Source organism: Petromyzon marinus, chromosome 73 (assembly GCF_048934315.1).
Source record: "Petromyzon marinus isolate PM22_M1 ecotype Great Lakes invasive population chromosome 73, UKy_Petmar_22M1.pri1.0, whole genome shotgun sequence".
NCBI lineage: Eukaryota > Metazoa > Chordata > Hyperoartia > Petromyzontiformes > Petromyzontidae > Petromyzon > Petromyzon marinus.
The window spans coordinates 1,837,447-1,857,049 of record NC_133739.1 but is presented as its reverse complement, the minus strand read 5'-3'; the positions used below and the strand labels follow the sequence as shown (position 1 = coordinate 1,857,049).

At 54.3% G+C, this 19,603-nt stretch overlaps 1 protein-coding gene across 2 annotated transcripts in view; it reads right to left on the bottom strand.

Annotated features, from left to right (window-relative positions):
* The window catches only part of LOC116958156 (zinc finger MYM-type protein 3-like), a 266,666-nt gene extending 248,879 nt beyond the window's left edge, over positions 1-17,787 (bottom strand). For both annotated transcript variants that reach the window (XR_012930617.1, XM_076055902.1), the window contains exons 1-4: positions 17,692-17,787; positions 7,826-7,976; positions 6,447-6,631; positions 4,145-4,301 (exon numbers count right to left, since the gene is read on the bottom strand). Coding sequence is in view for 1 of the 2 variants with exons in the window: in XM_076055902.1 (XP_075912017.1) it covers positions 4,145-4,301; positions 6,447-6,631; positions 7,826-7,976; positions 17,692-17,709 (511 nt within the window). In the remaining variant the exon portion in view is untranslated. The remainder of the gene's footprint in view (positions 1-4,144; positions 4,302-6,446; positions 6,632-7,825; positions 7,977-17,691) is intronic.
* Between the last annotated feature and the right edge of the window lie 1,816 nt (positions 17,788-19,603).

The following is a 19,603-nucleotide window of genomic DNA, read 5'->3' as shown; positions in this document are numbered from 1 at the left end:
CCTTCACATCATCATCAGCCTTCACATCATCAGCATCAGCCTTAACCTCATCATCATCAGCCTTCACGTCATCATCAGCAGCATGATCATCATCATCAGCAGCCTTCACATCATCATCATCAGCCTTCACATCATTATCATCATATTCTTGGTTCTTTCGGTAAAGTCACCACGAAGGGAAACAATAAAAATAATAAATAAATTTTTCATTTTATTGTTTCCCTTCTACGTGGTGGTGACTTTACCGAAAGAACCAAGAAAATGAATCCCTGCACTCTCGAAAGCTTTAAAATCATCATCATCAGCATCATCACCACCAGCCTTCACATCATCATCATCATAATCAGCCTTTACATCATCATCATCAGCCTTTACATCATCATCATCAGCCTTCACATCATCATCAGCCTTCACATCATCAGCCTTTATATCATCATCATCAGCCTTCACATCATCATCATCAGCCTTCACATCATTAGCAGCCTTAACCTCATCATCATTAGCCTTCACATCATCATCATCATCAGCAGCAGCATCATCATCACCAGCCTTCACATCATCATCATCAGCCTTCACATCATCATCAACATCATCATCAGCCTTCACATCATCATCAGCAGCATCATCATCATCATCACCAGCCTTCACATCATCATCATCAGCCTTCACATCATCATCAACATCATCATCAGCCTTCACATCATCAACATCATCAGCCTTAACATCATCATCATCAGCCTTCACATCATCATCAGCCTTCACATCATCAGCATCAGCCTTAACCTCATCATCATTAGCCTTCACATCATCATCATCAGCAGCATCATCAGCATCATCACCAGCCTTCACATCATCATCACCAGCCTTCACATCATCATCACCAGCCTTCACATCATCATCACCAGCCTTCACATCATCATCATCATCATCAGCCTTCACATCATCATCATCATCAGCCTTCACATCATCATCACCAGCCTTCACATCATCATCACCAGCCTTCACATCATCATCACCAGCCTTCACATCATCATCATCATCAGCCTTCACATCATCATCACCAGCCTTCACATCATCATCAGCAGCATCATCATCATCAGCCTTCACATCATCATCACCACCACCACCACCAGAGAGGCCCGCCCCGAACCGGCGTGTCTCCGGCACAATCTGAGCGAGACTTTCGGCTGGTCACGGTGCCGCCATGATTTCACCGCGAGGTATCGAGGAGGGCAACACCCAGCCCACTCGCACGCGTCCAGAGACCCCCGGCCGGCGGCACTGCCCACGTCCACCGTAGCAGCGTGAACGGCACCGCACAGCCACCGTCACCATCGTCACCATCGTCACCACCACGATCATCACCACCGTCACCACCACGATTGTCACCACCGTCACCATCGTCACCACCACGATCGTCACCACCGTCATCACCACCGTCATCACCACGATCTTCACCCATCACCACCGTCATTACCAACGTCATCACCACCATCATCATCACGATCATCACCACGATCATCACCACCGTCATCACCACCGTCATAACCACGATCATCACCACCGTCATCACCACCATCACCCATCACCACCGTCATCACCACCGTCATCACCACCGTCATCACCACGATCATCACCACCGTGACCACCACCACTCCTGTTACCACCACCACCACCACCACTCTCACTACCAGCACCACCACCACCACCACCACCGTCACCACCACTCTCACTACCAGCACCACCACTGTCACCACCTCCACCACCACCGTCACCACCACTCTCACTACCACTCTCACTACCAGTATCACCACTGTTACCATCACCACCACCACCACCACTCTCACTACCAGCACCACCACTGTTACCACCACCACCACCACTGTCACCACCACCACCACCGTCACCACCACTCTCACTACCAGCACCACCACTGTTACCACCACCACCACCACTGTCACCACCACCACCACCGTCACCACCACTCTCACTACCAGCACCACCACTGTTACCACCACCACCACCACTGTCACCACCACCACCACCGTCACCACCACTCTCACTACCAGCACCACCACTGTCACCACCTCCACCACCACCGTCACCACTCTTCACTACCACTCTCACTACCAATATCACCACTGTTACCAGCACCACCACCACTCTCACTACCACCACCACCACTGTTACCACCACCACTCTTCACTACCACTCTCACTACCAGTATCACCACTGTTACCATCACCACCACCACCACTGTCACCACCACTCTCACTACCAGCACCACCACTGTCACCAGCACCACCACCACTCTTCACCACCACCACCACCGTCACCACCACTCTCACTACCAGCACCACCAGTCACCACCACCACCACCGTCACCACCACTATCGTAACCACCACCATAGTGGTAATGGTAGTAGTAGTCACCACCGCAATAGTGGTAGTCAGTGGTGGTAGTAGTGGTGGTAGTGGTAGTTAGTGCTGGTAGTAGTGGTAGTTAGTGGTGGTAGTGGTGGTAGTTAGTGGTGGTAGTAGTGGTGGTAGTGGTAGTTAGTGATGGTAGTAGTGGTGGTAGTGGTAGTTAGTGATGGTAGTAGTGGTAGTTAGTGCTGGTAGTAGTGGTAGTTAGTGGTGGTAGTAGTGGTAGTTAGTGGTGGTAGTAGTGCTGGTAGTGGTAGTTAGTGATGGTAGTGGTAGTTAGTGCTGGTGGTAGTAGTGGTAGTTAGTGGTGGTAGTAGTGGTAGTTAGTGGTGGTAGTAGTTAGTTGGTGGTGTTAGTAGTGGTGGTAGTAGTGGTAGTCGTGGTAGTCGTGGTAGTCGGTAGTGGTAGTTAGGGGTAGTTATTGGTGGTAGTAGTGGTAGTTAGTGGTGGTGGTAGTAGTGGTAGTCGTGGTAGTAGTGGTAGTTAGTAGTGGTGGTAGTAGTGGTAGTGGTGGTGGTAGTGGTAGTAGTGGTAGTTAGGGGTAGTAGTGGTAGTTAGGGGTAGTTAGTGGTGGTAGTTAGTGGTGGTAGTTAGTGGCGGTAGTTAGTAGTGGTAGTAGTGGTGGTAGTAGTGGTAGTAGTGGTAGTTAGGGGTAGTTAGTTATTGGGGGTAGTTAGTTATTGGTGGTAGTAGTTAGTTAGTGGTAGTTAGGGGTAGTTAGTGGTAGTTAGTTGGTGGTGGTAGTAGTGGTAGTTAGGGGTAGTTAGTGGTGGTGGTAGTAGTAGTGGTAGTTAGGGGTAGTTAGTGGTGGTGGTAGTAGTTAGTGGTCGTTAGGGGTAGTTAGTTAGCGGTAGTTAGTGATGGTGGTAGTTAGTGGTAGTTAGTTAGTGGTAGTTAGTGGTGGTAGTAGTTAGTTGTCGTTAGGGGTAGTTAGTGGTGGTAGTAGTAGTTAGTTAGTGGTAGTTAGTGGTGGTAGTAGTTAGTGGTCGTTAGGGGTAGTAGTAGTAGTTAGTTAGTGGTAGAGTTAGTTGGTGGTGGTAGTTAGTGGTAGTTAGTTGGTGGTGGTAGTAGTGGTAGTAGTGGTAGTTAGGGGTAGTTAGTGGTGGTGGTAGTAGTAGTGGTAGTTAGTGGTGGTAGTAGTTAGTGGTCGTTAGGGGTAGTTAGTGGTGGTAGTAGTTAGTTAGTGGTAGTTAGTGGTGGTGGTAGTTAGTGGTGGTAGTAGTAGTTGGTTAGTGGTAGTTAGTGGTGGTAGTAGTAGTTAGTAGTAGTAGTTAGTTAGTGGTAGTTAGTGGTGGTGGTAGTAGTTAGTGGTCGTTAGGGGTAGTTAGTGGTGGTAGTAGTAGTTAGTTAGTGGTAGTTAGTGGTGGTGGTAGTTAGTGGTAGTTAGTGGTAGTTAGTGGTGGTAGTAGTTAGTTAGTGGTAGTTAGTGGTAGTTAGTGGTGGTGGTAGTTAGTTAGTGGTAGTTAGTTAGTGGTAGTAGTTAGTTAGTTTGTAGTAGTTAGTTAGTGGTAGTTAGTGGTAGTTAGTGATGGTAGTAGTAGTTAGTTAGTGGTAGTTAGTGGTGGTAGTAGTAGTTAGTTAGTGGTAGTTAGTGATGGTAGTAGTTAGTTTGTAGTAGTTAGTAGTGGTAGTAGTAGTTAGTTAGTAGTTAGTTAGTGGTAGTTAGTTAGTTAGTAGTTAGTTAGTGGTGGTGGTAGTTGAGGGTGGCATTACTCACCTGGGTCGATGCGTCTTTGGGGGGCTTTCTTGGATCGCGGCGATGCACAGAAGGCGACCATACACTCGTGGTCACAGAAGTGGCGCATGTCAGCAGCCCACGGCAGAGACACGGTGAGCGCTGTGGACTTCTTTCCACACGCGTCGCACGGATACAGCTACACACACAGAGACACACAGAGACACACACAGACACACACACACAGAGACACACACACACAGACACAGACACACACACACAGACACACACACAGACACACAGACACACACAGATACACACACACAGACACACACACACACACACAGAGACACACACACACAGAGACACACACAGACACAGAGACACAGACACACACAGAGACACACGCACACACACAGAGACCCACACACAGAGACACACACACACACAGAGACACACGCACACACACAGAGACACACACACAGAGACACAGAGACACACACACACAGAGACACACACAGAGACACAGAGACACACACACACAGAGACACACACACAGAGACACAGAGACACACACACGGAGACACGGTGAGCGCCATGAACTTCAGATGCGTCGCACAGGTACAGCTCCACACACAGAGACAAAAACACACAGAGACACAAAGATACAGAGACAGATAGAGACAGAGACACAGAGAGAGACACAAAGATACAGAGACACAAAGATACAGAGACAGATAGAGACAGAGACACAGAGAGAGACACAAAGATACAGAGACAGACAGAGACACAGAGACACAAAGATACAGAGACACAAAGATACAGAGACAGATAGAGACAGAGACACAGAGAGAGATACAAAGATACAGAGACAGATACAGACACAGAGACACACAGAGAGACACAGCGAGATAGAGACACAAAGATACAAAGACAGATACAGACACAGAGACACACAGAGAGACACAGCGAGATAGAGACACAGAGACACAAAGATACAGAGACAGATAGAGACACAGAGACACAGAGAGAGACACAGCGAGATAGAGACACAGAGACACAAAGATACAAAGACAGATAGAGACACAGAGAGACACAAATATACAAAGACAGATATAGACACAGAGACACAGAGAGAGACACAGCGAGATAGAGACAGAGACACAGAGTGACACAGAAAGACAGACACAGCGAGATAGAGACACAGAGAGAGACACAAAGATACAGAGACACAGAGACACAAAGATACAGAGAGACACAGAGACACAGAGAGAGACACAAAGATACAGAGACAGAGAGACACAAAGATACAGAGACACACAGAGACACAGAGACACAGAGAGAGACACAGCGAGATAGAGACACCGAGACACAGAGAGACACAAAGATAGAGATACAGAGAGAGACACAGAGAGACACAAAGATACAGAGACAGATAGAGACACAGAGACACAGAGAGAGACACAGCGAGATAGAGACAGGGAGACACAGAGTGACACAGAGAGACAGAGACACAGAGAGAGACACAAAGATACAGAGACAGAGAGACACAAAGATACAGAGACACAAAGATACAGAGACACAGAGAGACACACAGAGACACAGAGACAGACACACACAGAGGCCTGAGGTCTGGCTAAGGCCTAGCAGGGGCCTAGTAGAGTCCTATCTGAGGTCAGGCAGGGGCCTAGCTGAGGCCTAGCCGAGGCTTGGCTGAGGCCTAACAGAGGGCTTAGCTGAGCCTAGCTGAGGCCTAGCTGAGGCCAAGCTGAGGCCTAGCTGAAGCCTAGCTGAGGCCTAGCTGAAGCCTAGCTGAGGCCTAGCTGAGGCCTAACAAGGGCCTGGCTGAGGCCTAGCTGAGGCCTGAGGCATAGCTGAGGCCTAGCTGAAGCCTATCTGAGGCCTAGCTGAGGCCTAGCTGAGGCCTAGCTGAAGCCTAGCTGGGGCCTAGCTGCGGCCTAACAAGGTCCTAGCTGGGGCCTAGCTGAGGTCTAGTTGAGGCCTAAAAAGGACCTGGCGGAGGCCTAGCTGAAGCCGAGCTGAAGCCTAGCTGAGGCCTAGCTGAGGCCTAGTTGAGGCCTAACAAGGGCCTGGCTGAGGCCTAGCTGAAGCCGAGCTGAGGCCTAGTTGAGGCCTAAAAAGGGTCTGGCTGAGGCCTAGCTAAAGCCTAGCTGAGGCCTAGCTGAGGCCTAGCTGAGGCCTAACAAGGGCCTGGCTGAGGCCTAGCTGAAGCCGAGCTGAGGCCGAGCTGAGGCCTAGTGGATGGCCTAGCCGAGGCTCCGCTGAGGCCGAGCAGCCGAGGCTTAAGAAGCGGCGGGCCGTGGCGGGCCCGGGGCCCTCCCACCTTGTAGTGGACCATCATGAAGGCCACTTGGCAGGCCTGGCTGCAGAAGTCCCTCGGCGTGCCGGCGACGTTCCGGGAGATGTCGCGGTAGCTGAGCTGCCGGCAGAGTTGCCGGCAGTGGGCGCACGTGGTGGCCATCTTGCCCAGACGGTTAGTCAGCTCCTGCTCGTAGAACATGCGGCAGACTGGTGGGGAGTAGGTGTGGGGGGTAGGTGTGGGGGGGTAGGGGTGGGGGGTAGGTGTGGGGGGTAGGGGTGGGGGGTAGGGGTGGGGGGTAGGTGTGGGGGGTAGGGGTGGGGGGTAGGTGTGGGGGGTAGGGGTGGGGGGTAGGTGTGGGGGGTAGGGGTGGGGGGTAGGAGTGGGGGGTAGGGGTGGGGGTGTTGGGGGGGGTGTGGGGGGTAGGTGGGGGGGTGGGGGCAAAGGGGGGTAGGTGAGGTCCAGCTGAATAACCACTGTATACACACACCACGTGGTACTCACACACCAAGTGTGGTACTCACAGACACCACGTGGTACTCACAGACCACGTGGTACTCACACACACCACGTGGTACTCACACACCACGTGGTACTCACACACACCACGTGGTACTCACACACACCACGTGGTACTCACGCACCACGTGGTACTCACACACCACGTGGTACTCACACACCACGTGGTACTCACACACCACGTGGTACTCACAGACACCACGTGGTACTCACGCACCACGTGGTACTCACACACCACGTGGTACTCACACACACCACGTGGTACTCACACACCACACGTAGTACTCACACACCACGTGGTACTCACAGACACCACGTGGTACTCACTGTCTACACACACCACGTGGTACTCACACACCACGTGGTACTCACACACCACGTGGTACTCACACACCACGTGGTACTCACACACCACGTGGTACTCACACACACCACGTGGTACTCACTGTCTACACACACCACGTGGTACTCACAGACCCCGTGTGGTACTCACACACCACGTGGTACTCACACACCACATGTGTGGTACTCACACACCACGTGGTACTCACAGACCACGTGGTACTCACACACCACGTGGTACTCACACACCACGTGGTACTCACACACCACGTGGTACTCACACACACCACGTGGTACTCACTGTCTACACACACCACGTGGTACTCACAGACCCCGTGTGGTACTCACACACCACGTGGTACTCACACACCACATGTGTGGTACTCACACACCACGTGGTACTCACAGACCACGTGGTACTCACACACCACGTGGTACTCACACACACCGTGTGGTACTCACACAGACCACGTGGTACTCACACACACCACGTGGTACTCACACACACCACGTGGTACTCACAGACACCACGTGGTACTCACGGTCTGTGCAGAAGGACCGCGTCTCTCCAAGGTAGGCGGACTGTTCGTGCAGCAGCTTTCCGTTCTTGCAGAAGTCGCAGACGGCCAGCACGAGGGATGCACGCTTGTACTCATCACAGCAGCTCCAGCTGCAGAACTGAAACATCATGTCCTGGGGGGTAGACGCGGGTGGTGGGTGGGTGGGTGGGTGAGTGGGTGGGTGAGTGGGTGAGTGGGTGGGTGAGTGGTAGAGTGGGTGGGTGAGTGGGTGGGTGGGTGGGTGAGTGGGTGGGTGAGTGGGTGAGTGGGTGGGTGAGTGGGTGGGTGAGTGGGTGAGTGGGTGGGTGGGTGAGTGGGTGGGTGGGTGAGTGGGTGAGTGGGTGGGTGAGTGGGTGAGTGGGGGGGTGAGTGAGTGGGTGAGTGAGTGGGTGGGTGAGTGGGGGCGAGGGTGAGTGGGTGGGTGGGGGAGAGGGTGAGTGGGTGTGTGGGTGAGTGGGGGAGTGGGTGGGTGGGTGAGTGGGTGAGTGAGTGGGTGGGTGAGTGGGTGAGTGAGTGGGTGGGTGGGTGAGTGAGTGAGTGGGTGAGTGGGTGGGTGAGTGAGTGGGTGAGTGGGTGGGTGAGTGAGTGGGTGTGTGAGTGAGTGGGTGTGTGAGTGAGTGAGTGGGTGGGTGGGTGAGTGGGTGGGTGGGTGGGTGAGTGAGTGGGTGAGTGGGTGAGTGAGTGGGTGAGTGAGTGGGTGAGTGGGTGAGTGAGTGAGTGAGTGGGTGAGTGGGTGGGTGGGTGGGTGAGTGAGTGGGTGGGTGGGTGAGTGGGTGAGTGGGTGGGTGAGTGGGTGAGTGGGGGGGTGAGTGAGTGGGTGAGTGATTGGGTGGGTGAGTGGGGGCGAGGGTGAGTGGGTGGGTGGGGGAGAGGGTGAGTGGGTGTGTGGGTGAGTGGGGGAGTGGGTGGGTGGGTGAGTGGGTGAGTGAGTGGGTGGGTGAGTGGGTGAGTGAGTGGGTGGGTGGGTGAGTGAGTGAGTGGGTGAGTGGGTGGGTGAGTGAGTGGGTGAGTGGGTGGGTGAGTGAGTGGGTGTGTGAGTGAGTGGGTGTGTGAGTGAGTGAGTGGGTGGGTGAGTGGGTGAGTGAGTCGGTGAGTGGGTGGGTGGGTGAGTGGGTGGGTGGGTGAGTGAGTGGGTGAGTGGGTGGGTGAGTGAGTGGGTGGGTGGGTGAGTGGGTGAGTGGGGGGTGAGTGAGTGGGTGTGTGAGTGGGTGAGTGAGTGAGTGGGTGGGTGAGTGGGTGAGTGAGTGAGTGGGTGAGTGAGTGGGTGTGTGGGTGAGTGGAGGGGTGAGTGGAGAGGTGAGTGGGTGGGTGAGTGGGTGAGTGGGTGGGTGAGTGGGTGAGTGGGTGGGTGAGTGGAAGGGTGGGTGAGTGGCTGGGTGGGTGAGTGGGTGTGTGAGTGGGTGAGTGGGTGAGTGGGTGGGTGGGTGGGTGAGTGGGTGAGTGGGTGGGTGGGTGGGTGAGTGGGTGAGTGAGTGGGTGGGTTGGTGGGTGAGTGGGTGTGTGAGTGGGTGAGTGGGTGAGTGGGTGGGTGGGTGGGTGAGTGGGTGAGTGGGTGGGTGAGTGGGTGGGTTGGTGGGTGAGTGGAGGGGTGAGTGAGTGGGTGGGTGAGTGGGTGGGTGAGTGGGTGGGTGGGTGGGTGAGTGGGTGAGTGGGTGGGTGAGTGGGTGAGTGGGTTGGTGGGTGAGTGGAGGGGTGAGTGAGTGGGTGGGTGAGTGGGTGGGTGAGTGGGTGAGTGAGTGGGTGAGTGGGTGGGTGAGTGAGTGGGTGAGTGGGTGAGTGAGTCAGTGGGTGGGTGAGTGAGTGGGTGTGTGGGTGAGTGAGTGAGTGAGTGAGTGGGTGAAGGGGTGGGTGAGTGAGTGAGTCAGTGGGTGAGTGGGTGGGTGATTAAGTGGGTGTGTGGGTGAGTGAGTGAGTGGGTGAGTGGGTGGGTGAGTGAGTGAGTGGGTGAGTGGGTGAGTGGGTGGGTGAGTGAGTGGGTGAGTGGGTGAGTGGGTGAGTGAGTGAGTGGGTGAGTGGGTGGGTGGGTGAGTGGGTGGGTGAGTGGGTGGGTGGGTGAGTGAGTGGGTGAGTGGGTTGGTGGGGGGGTGAGTGGGTGGGTGAGTGGGTGAGTGGAGGGGTGAGTGAGTGGGTGAGTGAGTGAGTGGGTGGGTGAGTGGGTGAGTGAGTGGGTGAGTGAGTGAGTGGGTGGGTGAGTGAGTGAGTGGGTGGGTGGGGGGGTGAGAGGGTGAGTGGGTGGGTGGGTGAGTGGGTGAGTGGGGGGGTGGGTGAGTGGGTGAGTGGGTGGGTGAGTGGGTGGGTGAGTGGGGGAAAGGGTGAGTGGGTGGGTGGGGGAGAGGGTGAGTGAGTGGGTGGGTGGGGGAGAGGGTGAGTGGGTGGGTGGGTGAGTGGGTGGGTGAGTGAGCGGGTGAGTGGGTGGGTGGGTGAGTGGGTGAGTGAGTGGGTGGGTGAGTGGGTGAGTGGGTGGGTGGGTGAGTGGGTGAGTGGGTGGGTGAGTGAGTGGGTGAGTGAGTGAGCGGGTGAGTGGTTGAGTGAGTGGATGAGTGGGTGAGTGGGTGAGTGAGTGAGTGGGTGAGTGAGTGGGTGAGTGAGTGGGTGAGTGAGTGGGTGAGTGGGTAAGTGGGGGGGTGAGTGAGTGGGTGGGTGGGTGAGTGGGTGAGTGGGTGGGTGAGTGAGTGGGTGGGTGAGTGGGTGAGTGGGTGGGTGAGTGAGTGGGTGAGTGGGTGAGTGGGTGGGTGGGTGAGCGGGTGGGTGAGTGAGTGGGTGAGTGAGTGGGTGAGTGGGTGGGTGGGTGAGTGGGGGGGTGAGTGGGTGGGTGAGTGGGTGGGTGGGTGAGTGGGTGGGTGAGTGGGTGAGTGGGTGGGTGGGTGGGTGAGTGGGTGAGTGGGGGGGTGAGTGGGTGAGTGGGTGAGTGGGTGGGTGAGTGAGTGGGTGAGTGAGTGAGTGGGTGAGTGAGTGGATGGGTGGGTGGGTGAGTGGAGGGGTGAGTGAGTGGGTAAGTGAGTGAGTGGGTGAGTGAGTGGGTGGGTGGGTGAGTGGGTGAGTGAGTGAGTGAGTGCGTGGATGGGTGGGTGGGTGAGCGGGTGAGTGGGTGGGTGGGTGAGTGGGTGAGTGCGTGAGTGGTGGGTGGGTGGGGAGTGGGTGGGTGAGTGAGCGGGTGAGTGGGTGGGTGGGTGAGTGGGTGAGTGAGTGGGTGGGTGAGTGGGTGAGTGGGTGAGTGGGTGGGTGGGTGAGTGGGTGAGTGGGTGGGTGAGTGAGCGGGTGAGTGAGTGAGCGGGTGAGTGGTTGAGTGAGTGGATGAGTGGGTGAGTGAGTGGGTGAGTGGGTGAGTGAGTGAGTGGGTGAGTGAGTGAGTGGGTGAGTGAGTATGAGTGAGTGAGTGGGTGAGCGAGTGAGTGAGTGAGTGTATGAGTGGGTGAGTGAGTGAGTGTATGAGTGGGTGAGTGAGTGTATGAGTGAGTGGGTGAGTGTATGAGTGGGTGAATGAGTGTATGAGTGGGTGAGTGAGTGAGTGAGTGTATGAGTGGGTGAGTGAGTGAGTGTATGAGTGGGTGAGTGAGTGTATGAGTGAGTGGGTGAGTGTATGAGTGGGTGAATGAGTGTATGAGTGGGTGAGTGAGTGTTTGAGTGGGTGAGTGAGTGTATGAGTGGGTGAGTGAGTGAGTGTATGAGTGGGTGAATGAGTGTATAAGTGAGTGAGTGGGTGAGTGAGTGTATGAGTGGGTGAGTGAGTGAGTGTATGAGTGGGTGAGTGAGTGAGTGTATGAGTGGGTGAATGAGTGTATGAGTGGGTGAGTGAGTGAGTGTATGAGTGGGTGAATGAGTGTATGAGTGGGTGAGTGAGTGAGTGAGTGTATGAGTGGGTGAGTGAGTGAGTGTATGAGTGGGTGAGTGAGTGTATGAGTGAGTGGGTGAGTGTATGAGTGGGTGAATGAGTGTATGAGTGGGTGAGTGAGTGTTTGAGTGGGTGAGTGAGTGTATGAGTGGGTGAGTGAGTGAGTGTATGAGTGGGTGAATGAGTGTATGAGTGAGTGAGTGGGTGAGTGAGTGTATGAGTGGGTGAGTGAGTGAGTGTATGAGTGGGTGAGTGAGTGTATGAGTGAGTGAGTGGGTGAGTGAGTGAGTGTATGAGTGAGTGAGTGGGTGAGTGTATGAGTGGGTGAGTGAGTGTATGAGTGAGTGAGTGAGTGTATGAGTGAGTGAGTGGGTGAGTGAGTGAGTGGGTGAGTGAGTGTATGAGTGAGTGAGTGAGTGTATGAGTGAGTGAGTGAATTGTCCGGCAAAACAACCCCCTACCTCCCCGCGGTGCCGGACGGGCAACTTTGTCGTGGACAGTGCTGTGGGGGGAGGTCCAATTTTGATTGGCTCCTCCCCTCAGGGCATGTGTCCACCACAGGGGCTAAACGGGGGCTCTGGATGGGTTCGAGGGGCTGGTAACCCCTCCACCTTCAATTAATTACCACTAAACCACGAGTCAAACTGAAAAATGTAACTAATAAGCTTGTGCCGGAGGCCCCGGGGGGCCAGGCGTCTATGACGTCTCCTGGCCAAACCCCAAATGGCGGAGCCAGGAGATTGAATATCTACCCTCGGGGCTCCTCCAGAAACAACGAAAAGCCACTTTGGGTGGCCACGTGGAATGTTCGAACGCTCACTGCGGAAGAGAGGCTGCCACTCCTCTGTCGGGAGCTGGACCGGTACCGCCTGGATCTATGTGGCATTCAGGAGGTCCCGTGGACCGGCTCTGGCTCCTGCCACCATGAGGGGTGGACAGTCCTCTACTCGGGGCAGCAGACTGCCAAACAACAGGGTGTGGCTCTTCTTCTGAACAAAATAATGAAGGGGGCGTGGGAGCGTGGCGGTGAGGTGTGGGAAGCTGTAAGACCCAGGCTACTTTGGGCTCGCCTTCCCATCAACCAGAGGCGAGGAATGGTGGTCGTGGTTACTTATGCCCCCACCGAAGATGAACATCCGTGGAGGGATGCAGGCAAAGCCGTTGAGTCAGATGCCTTCTATGACCTCCTGTCACAGGTGCTGGCTAAAGTGGCCCCTCGGGATAGAGTCATCATGTTGGGTGACTTCAATGCCCGCGTTGGTCATGATACTGGCACCTGGTCTGGAGTGATTGGAGGGCATGGGCCAGATCAGCTCAATAACAACGGTAGGAGGCTGCTAGATTTTTGTGCAGCCCATGGGCTTGTAATTACCAATACGCTGTTCCGGCATCGGCGCATCCACACAACATCATGGATGCATTCCGGGTCCAAGCAAGAACATCTGCTGGACTACATAGTGACGGACCAGCGGATGCGAGCCCATGTCCTTGACACCAGGACCTACCGTGGAGCTGATCGGCCCTATGACCATCGACTAGTCATCTCTAAATGCGCCTGCCATTCTTCCACTCCGGTGGTGGGTGTACACCCAGGACCCCATTCCAACCTAAAGTGGCCTGGTCTCAGTTATCTGATGAAAGTTGCAAGCGAGAATTTCATCATCGCTTGCGGCTGGGATTGGCATCGTCCCCCACTCCTCCTGATGTGGAGGGTAAATGGGCGAGGTTTAGGACTGTGACTCATGCAGCTGCAATGGCTGCTTTAGGTACGCGGTCCAGACCTCCCCAGAGACCCTGGCTGACAGAGGTGTTCAGGATGGTTGAGAAAAAGCGACAGGCCCACTGTCATCGGCTACAGAATCCCACGTCAGAGAATGAGGAGGCTTACCGCAGCCTTCGCTCGGAGGTTTGGAGAGCCGTGAGGCGCTGTAAGGATGGGTGGTGGTCGCGGGTTGCTGAGGAGATGGAGTCTGCCTCAGTGGCCCGTGATCACAAATCTCTATTTAACTCCATCAAAAAAGTAACCTGCAGCGCCACACCTATTACCATCATTAGGGAAAAAAACGGTCATCCAATCTCCGACCCCCAGGAACAGGTTTGCAGATTTGCTGAGCATTTCTGTGAGGTCCTGGGGGAGGGAAAATCCCTCAGCCAGGAAAACATCGTGGCACAAAGTGAGGGTGACCCTGCTGAGGCTGCGGTGCCTCAAATATTGGAGGAAGTCACCCCCTGTGAGTGGCTGGCTGAGGTGCCATCTGTTGAGGAAGTACTGAAGGCGATCCGGAGTCTGAGACCAGGAAAGGCAGCGGGCAGAGATGATCTCCCAAGCGAAATGCTGAGGGAGGGTGGCGTTTGTGCACAGACTGCCCTATATGACATCATAACAACAGTGGACCACTGGACGGGTTCCGCAGGATTGGAAGGATGCCCTGGTGGTCCCCCTTTTTAAGAAGGGGGACCGCACATACTGTAACAACTACAGGGGCATCTCACTCCTCAGTGTGCCAGGAAAGGTCCTGGCAAGGATTATTCAGCATCGCCTTGCCAGGCACGCTGAGGAGAGGCTTGCGGAGCCCCAATGCGGTTTCAGGAAAGGGCGGTCCTGCACAGATGCCATATTTTCTGTCCGTCTGCTACAGCAGAGGTGTAGAGAATTCCAACAAGACCTACATCTCTGCTTTATTGACCTGGTCAAGGCCTATAATACCATCAGTAGGCCTGGGCTCTGGGTTGTTCTTCGTGCTTTTGGAGTACCTGACCCTCTGTTCACGATCATTAAGGACTTTCATGATGGTGAGCGGGCCCGGGTAAAACTACGTGGCCGGGAGTCAGAGCCATTCCCTGTACACCTTGGGGTACGACAGGGATGTCCTCTGGCTCCCACATTGTTTAACATCTATTTTGACCACGTAGTTCGTGAAGCCTTCAATAGCTGTACCTGGGGAATCTCCATATGGTACAGATATAATGGGAGGCTGATCGATGCCCAGGTGGGATGGCTCCCTATTGCTCAACCACGTTATGTATGCTGATGATTTGGTAATAGCTGCTCAGTCAGAGGAGGAGTTGGAGACGCTGCTGCTGAGACTGGAGTGTGCCACTAAGAGGTGGGGCCTTAAGATCAGCCCCATCAAAACTAAGCACCTGCCTGGGTATTTTGTACCATCGGACCCTCCACCCCCACAACTCCCAATCAGTGATGGGGCAGTTGTGGAGAGAGTGGAGAGTTTCCCATACCTGGGCAGTGTGCTTATGACCGGCTCCAGGTTAACAGCAGAGGTCTCACTCCGAATCAGTCGAGCGGCAATATCTTTTCATCGGTTGCGTAACGCTGTGTGGAAGCTACCTGGTCTGTCGCTCTGCACTAAGCTTCAGGTCTTCTCGGCCACGGTCATTCCCTCCCTTCTCTACGCTTGCGAAACGTGGACCCCCCCTAATAGAACATCTTCGCCGGTTAGAAACATTTAGGCTGGCCTGCCTACGATCCATCCGGGTTTAACCAGACTGGATTGTGTGAGGAGCTCACAAATCCTTGAAAGATCTGGGCAAGGTCCCATCGGTGAGCTCCTCCGGCGGGCAAGGCTGCGATGGCTGGGTCACGTAGCCCGCATGCCCAGCCACCGCATGCCGAAATAGCTTTTGTTCGGCCGGATCAAGGGGGCTAAGCGGGCGCGGCACGGGCTAGAGAAGAGATGGAGTGATGTGGTACAGGAGGACGTGGAGCTGAGTGGACTTGCCGATGACCGGTACCAGCGGTGTCAAGATCGGCCTCTGTGGAGGAGGCTCGTGAAGGACGCTACTGGGCAGTTGGAGGCAGTCGCCCTCCAACAACAACGGAGGGCGGAGGAGCGACGCTCACAACAACGAGCGGAGCGCCGGGTGGCTAAAGCACAGCGGGTTGGCACAGTAGGGGGCACAGGTGGTGCATCAGCCAGTCATCTCAGTCAGTCGACCCGTGGCACCTGGGTCTGCCCCGTGACCTCCTGCCAGCGGGCGTTCGACACTTCACGTGGCCTCACGGTGCACATAGCCTGGCACAAGCGTCGTGGTGACGTCACCGCCACTTAGTGGCGAATGGCGGTTGTTGTATGAGTGAGTGTATGAGTGAGTGAGTGGGTGAGTGTATGAATGAGTGAGTGGGTGAGTGTATGAGTGAGTGTATGAGTGTATGAGTGAGTGAGTGGGTGAGTGGGTGAGTGTATGAGTGGGTGAGTGTATGAATGAGTGAGTGGGTGAGTGTATGAGTGAGTGTATGAGTGAGTGAGTGTATGAGTGAGTGTGTGAGTGTATGAGTGAGTGTGTGAGTGAGTGTATGAGTGTGTGAGTGTATGAGTGAGTGTGTGAGTGTATGAGTGAGTGAGTGTATGAGTGAGTGAGTGTATGAGTGAGTGTATGAGTGAGTGTATAAGTGTATGAGTGAGTGTATGAGTGAGTGAGTGTGTGAGTGTATGAGTGAGTGTATGAGTGAGTGAGTGTATGAGTGAGTGAGTGTATGAGTGAGTGTATGAGTGAGTGTATGAGTGAATGTATGAGTGAGTGGGTGAGTGTATGAGTGAGTGTATGAGTGAGTGTATGAGTGAGTGAGTGTATGAGTGAGTGTATGAGTGAGTGTATGAGTGAGTGTATGAGTGAGTGTATGAGTGAGTGGGTGAGTGAGTGTATGAGTGTGTGAGTGTATGAGTGAGTGTATGAGTGAGTGAGTGAGTGTATGAGTGGGTGTATGAGTGTATGAGTGAGTGTATGAGTGTATGAGTGGGTGTATGAGTGTATGAGTGTATGAGTGAGTGTATGAGTGAGTGGGTGAGTGAGTGTGTGAGTGTATGAGTGAGTGGGTGAGTGTATGAGTGAGTGTGTGAGTGTGTGAGTGAGTGTATGAGTGTATGAGTGAGTGTGTGAGTGAGTGTATGAGTGTATGAGTGAGTGTGTGAGTGAGTGTGTGAGTGAGTGTATGAGTGTATGAGTGAGTGTATGAGTGAGTGTGTGAGTGAGTGAGTGAGTGTATGAGTGAGTGAGTGGGTGAGTGTATGAGTGAGTGAGTGAGTGTATGAGTGAGTGTATGAGTGAGTGTATGAGTGAGTGTATGAGTGAGTGAGTGAGTGTATGAGTGAGTGTATGAGTGAGTGTGTGAGTGTATGAGTGAGTGTATGAGTGAGTGTATGAGTGAGTGAGTGTATGAGTGAGTGAGTGAGTGTATGAGTGAGTGTATGAGTGAGTGTGTGAGTGTATGAGTGAGTGTATGAGTGAGTGTATGAGTGAGTGAGTGAGTGTATGAGTGAGTGTATGAGTGAGTGTATGAGTGAGTGTATGAGTGAGTGTATGAGTGAGTGTGTGAGTGTATGAGTGAGTGTATGAGTGAGTGTGTGAGTGAGTGAGTGAGTGTATGAGTGAGTGTATGAGTGAGTGTATGAGTGAGTGTGTGAGTGTATGAGTGAGTGTATGAGTGAGTGTATGAGTGAGTGAGTGAGTGTATGAGTGTATGAGTGAGTGTATGAGTGAGTGTATGAGTGAGTGAGTGTATGAGTGTATGAGTGAGTGAGTGTATGAGTGAGTGTATGAGTGAGTGAGTGTATGAGTGAGTGAGTGTGTGAGTGTATGAGTGAGTGTATGAGTGAGTGAGTGTATGAGTGAGTGAGTGTGTGAGTGTATGAGTGAGTGTGTGAGTGAGTGAGTGTGTGAGTGTATGAGTGAGTGTATGAGTGAGTGAGTGTATGAGTGAGTGAGTCTATGAGTGAGTGTATGAGTGAGTGTGTGAGTGAGTGAGTGTGTGAGTGTATGAGTGAGTGTATGAGTGAGTGAGTGTATGAGTGAGTGTGTGAGTGTATGAGTGAGTGAGTGTGTGAGTGTATGAGTGAGTGTATGAGTGAGTGTATGAGTGAGTGTATGAGTGAGTGTATGAGTGAGTGTATGAGTGTATGAGTGAGTGTGTGAGTGTATGAGTGAGTGTATGAGTGAGTGAGTGAGTGTATGAGTGAGTGAGTGTATGAGTGAGTGGGTGAGTGGCTAAGCGAGCCGTCACCTTCCACTGCAGGACCATGGGCGCGTGACGGAACTTTCCCCTGCAGTGCCTGCAGCTGAGAAAGATGAGCCCACCGCCACCACCACCACCACCACCGCCACCACCACCACCGCCACCACCGCCACCGCCACCACCGCCACCGCCACCACCGCCACCGCCGCCACCACCACCACCACCACCACCACCGCCACCGCCCCCCGGCTCCACCGCGGGGCCCGGCGGTGCCGGGGCCGGCGTGGGGGGGAGGTCCCCGGCCGTGGGGGGGGCCCCTGCCGTGGGGGGCTGCTGGGGGGCGGTGCCGGAGGCGGCGGAGGCGGTGGAGGTGACGACGGCGGAGGGGGTCGCAGGGGACCCCGATATCCGCTGGGGTGCGCTCGGGACGACGCCCTGGGCGAGCAGAACCTGTGGGGAGGGGGCGGGTCGCCGTCACCACCGGGAGAGGTGGTCAACATCTCAGCATCGAACCCACGACCTCCTGTACACCAGGCGAGGTAGTCAACATCTCAGCATGGAACCCACGACCTCCTGTACACCAGGCGAGGTAGTCAACATCTCAGCATCGAACCCACGACCTCCTGTACACCAGGCGAGGTAGTCAACATCTCAGCATTGAACCCACAACCTCCTGCACACCAGGCGAGGTAGTCAACATCTCAGCAGAACCCACGACCTCCTGTACACCAGGCGAGGTAGTCAACATCTCAGCAGAACCCACGACCTCCTGTACACCAGGCGAGGTAGTCAACATCTCAGCAGAACCCACGACCTCCTGTACACCAGGCGAGGTAGTCAACATCTCAGCATTGAACTCACGACCTCCTGTGGACCAGGCGAGGTAGTCAACATCTCAGCATTGAACCCACGACCTCCTGTACACCAGGCGAGGTAGTCAACATCTCAGCATTGAACACACGACCTCCTGTACACCAGGCGAGGTAGTCAACATCTCAGCATTGAACCCACGACCTCCTGTACACCAGGCGAGGTAGTCAACATCTCAGCATTGAACCCACGACCTCCTGTACACCAGGCGAGGTAGTCAACATCTCAGCATTGAACCCACGACCTCCTGTACACCAGGCGAGGTAGTCAACATCTCAGCATTGAACCCACGACCTCCTGTAGACCAGGCGAGGTAGTCAACATCTCAACATTGAACCCACGACCTCCTGTACACCAGGCGAGGTAGTCAACATCTCAGCAGAACCCACGACCTCCTGTAGACCAGGCGAGGTAGTCAACATCTCAGCATTGAACCCACGACCTCCTGTACACCAGGCGAGGTAGTCAACATCTCAGCATTGAACCCACGACCTCCTGTACACCAGGCGAGGTGGTCAACATCTCAGCAGAACCCACGACCTCCTGTAGACCAGGTGAGGTAGTCAACATCTCAGCAGAACCCACGACCTCCTGTACACCAGGCGAGGTAGTCAACATCTCAGCATCGAACCCACGACCTCCTGTACACCAGGCGAGGTAGTCAACATCTCAACATTGAACCCACGACCTCCTGCACACCAGACGAGGTAGTCAACATCTCAGCATTGAACCCACGACCTCCTGTACACCAGGCGAGGTGGTCAACATCTCAGCATTGAACCCACGACCCCCTGTACACCAGGCGAGGTAGTCAACATCTCAGCATTGAACCCACGACCTCCTGTACACCAGGCGAGGTAGTCAACATCTCAGCATTGAACCCACGACCTCCTGTGTACCAGGCGAGGTAGTCAACATCTCAACATTGAACCCACGACCTCCTGTACACCAGGCGAGGTAGTCAACATCTCAGCAGAACCCACGACCTCCTGTAGACCAGGCGAGGTAGTCAACATCTCAGCATTGAACCCACGACCTCCTGTAGACCAGGCGAGGTAGTCAACATCTCAGCATTGAACCCACGACCTCC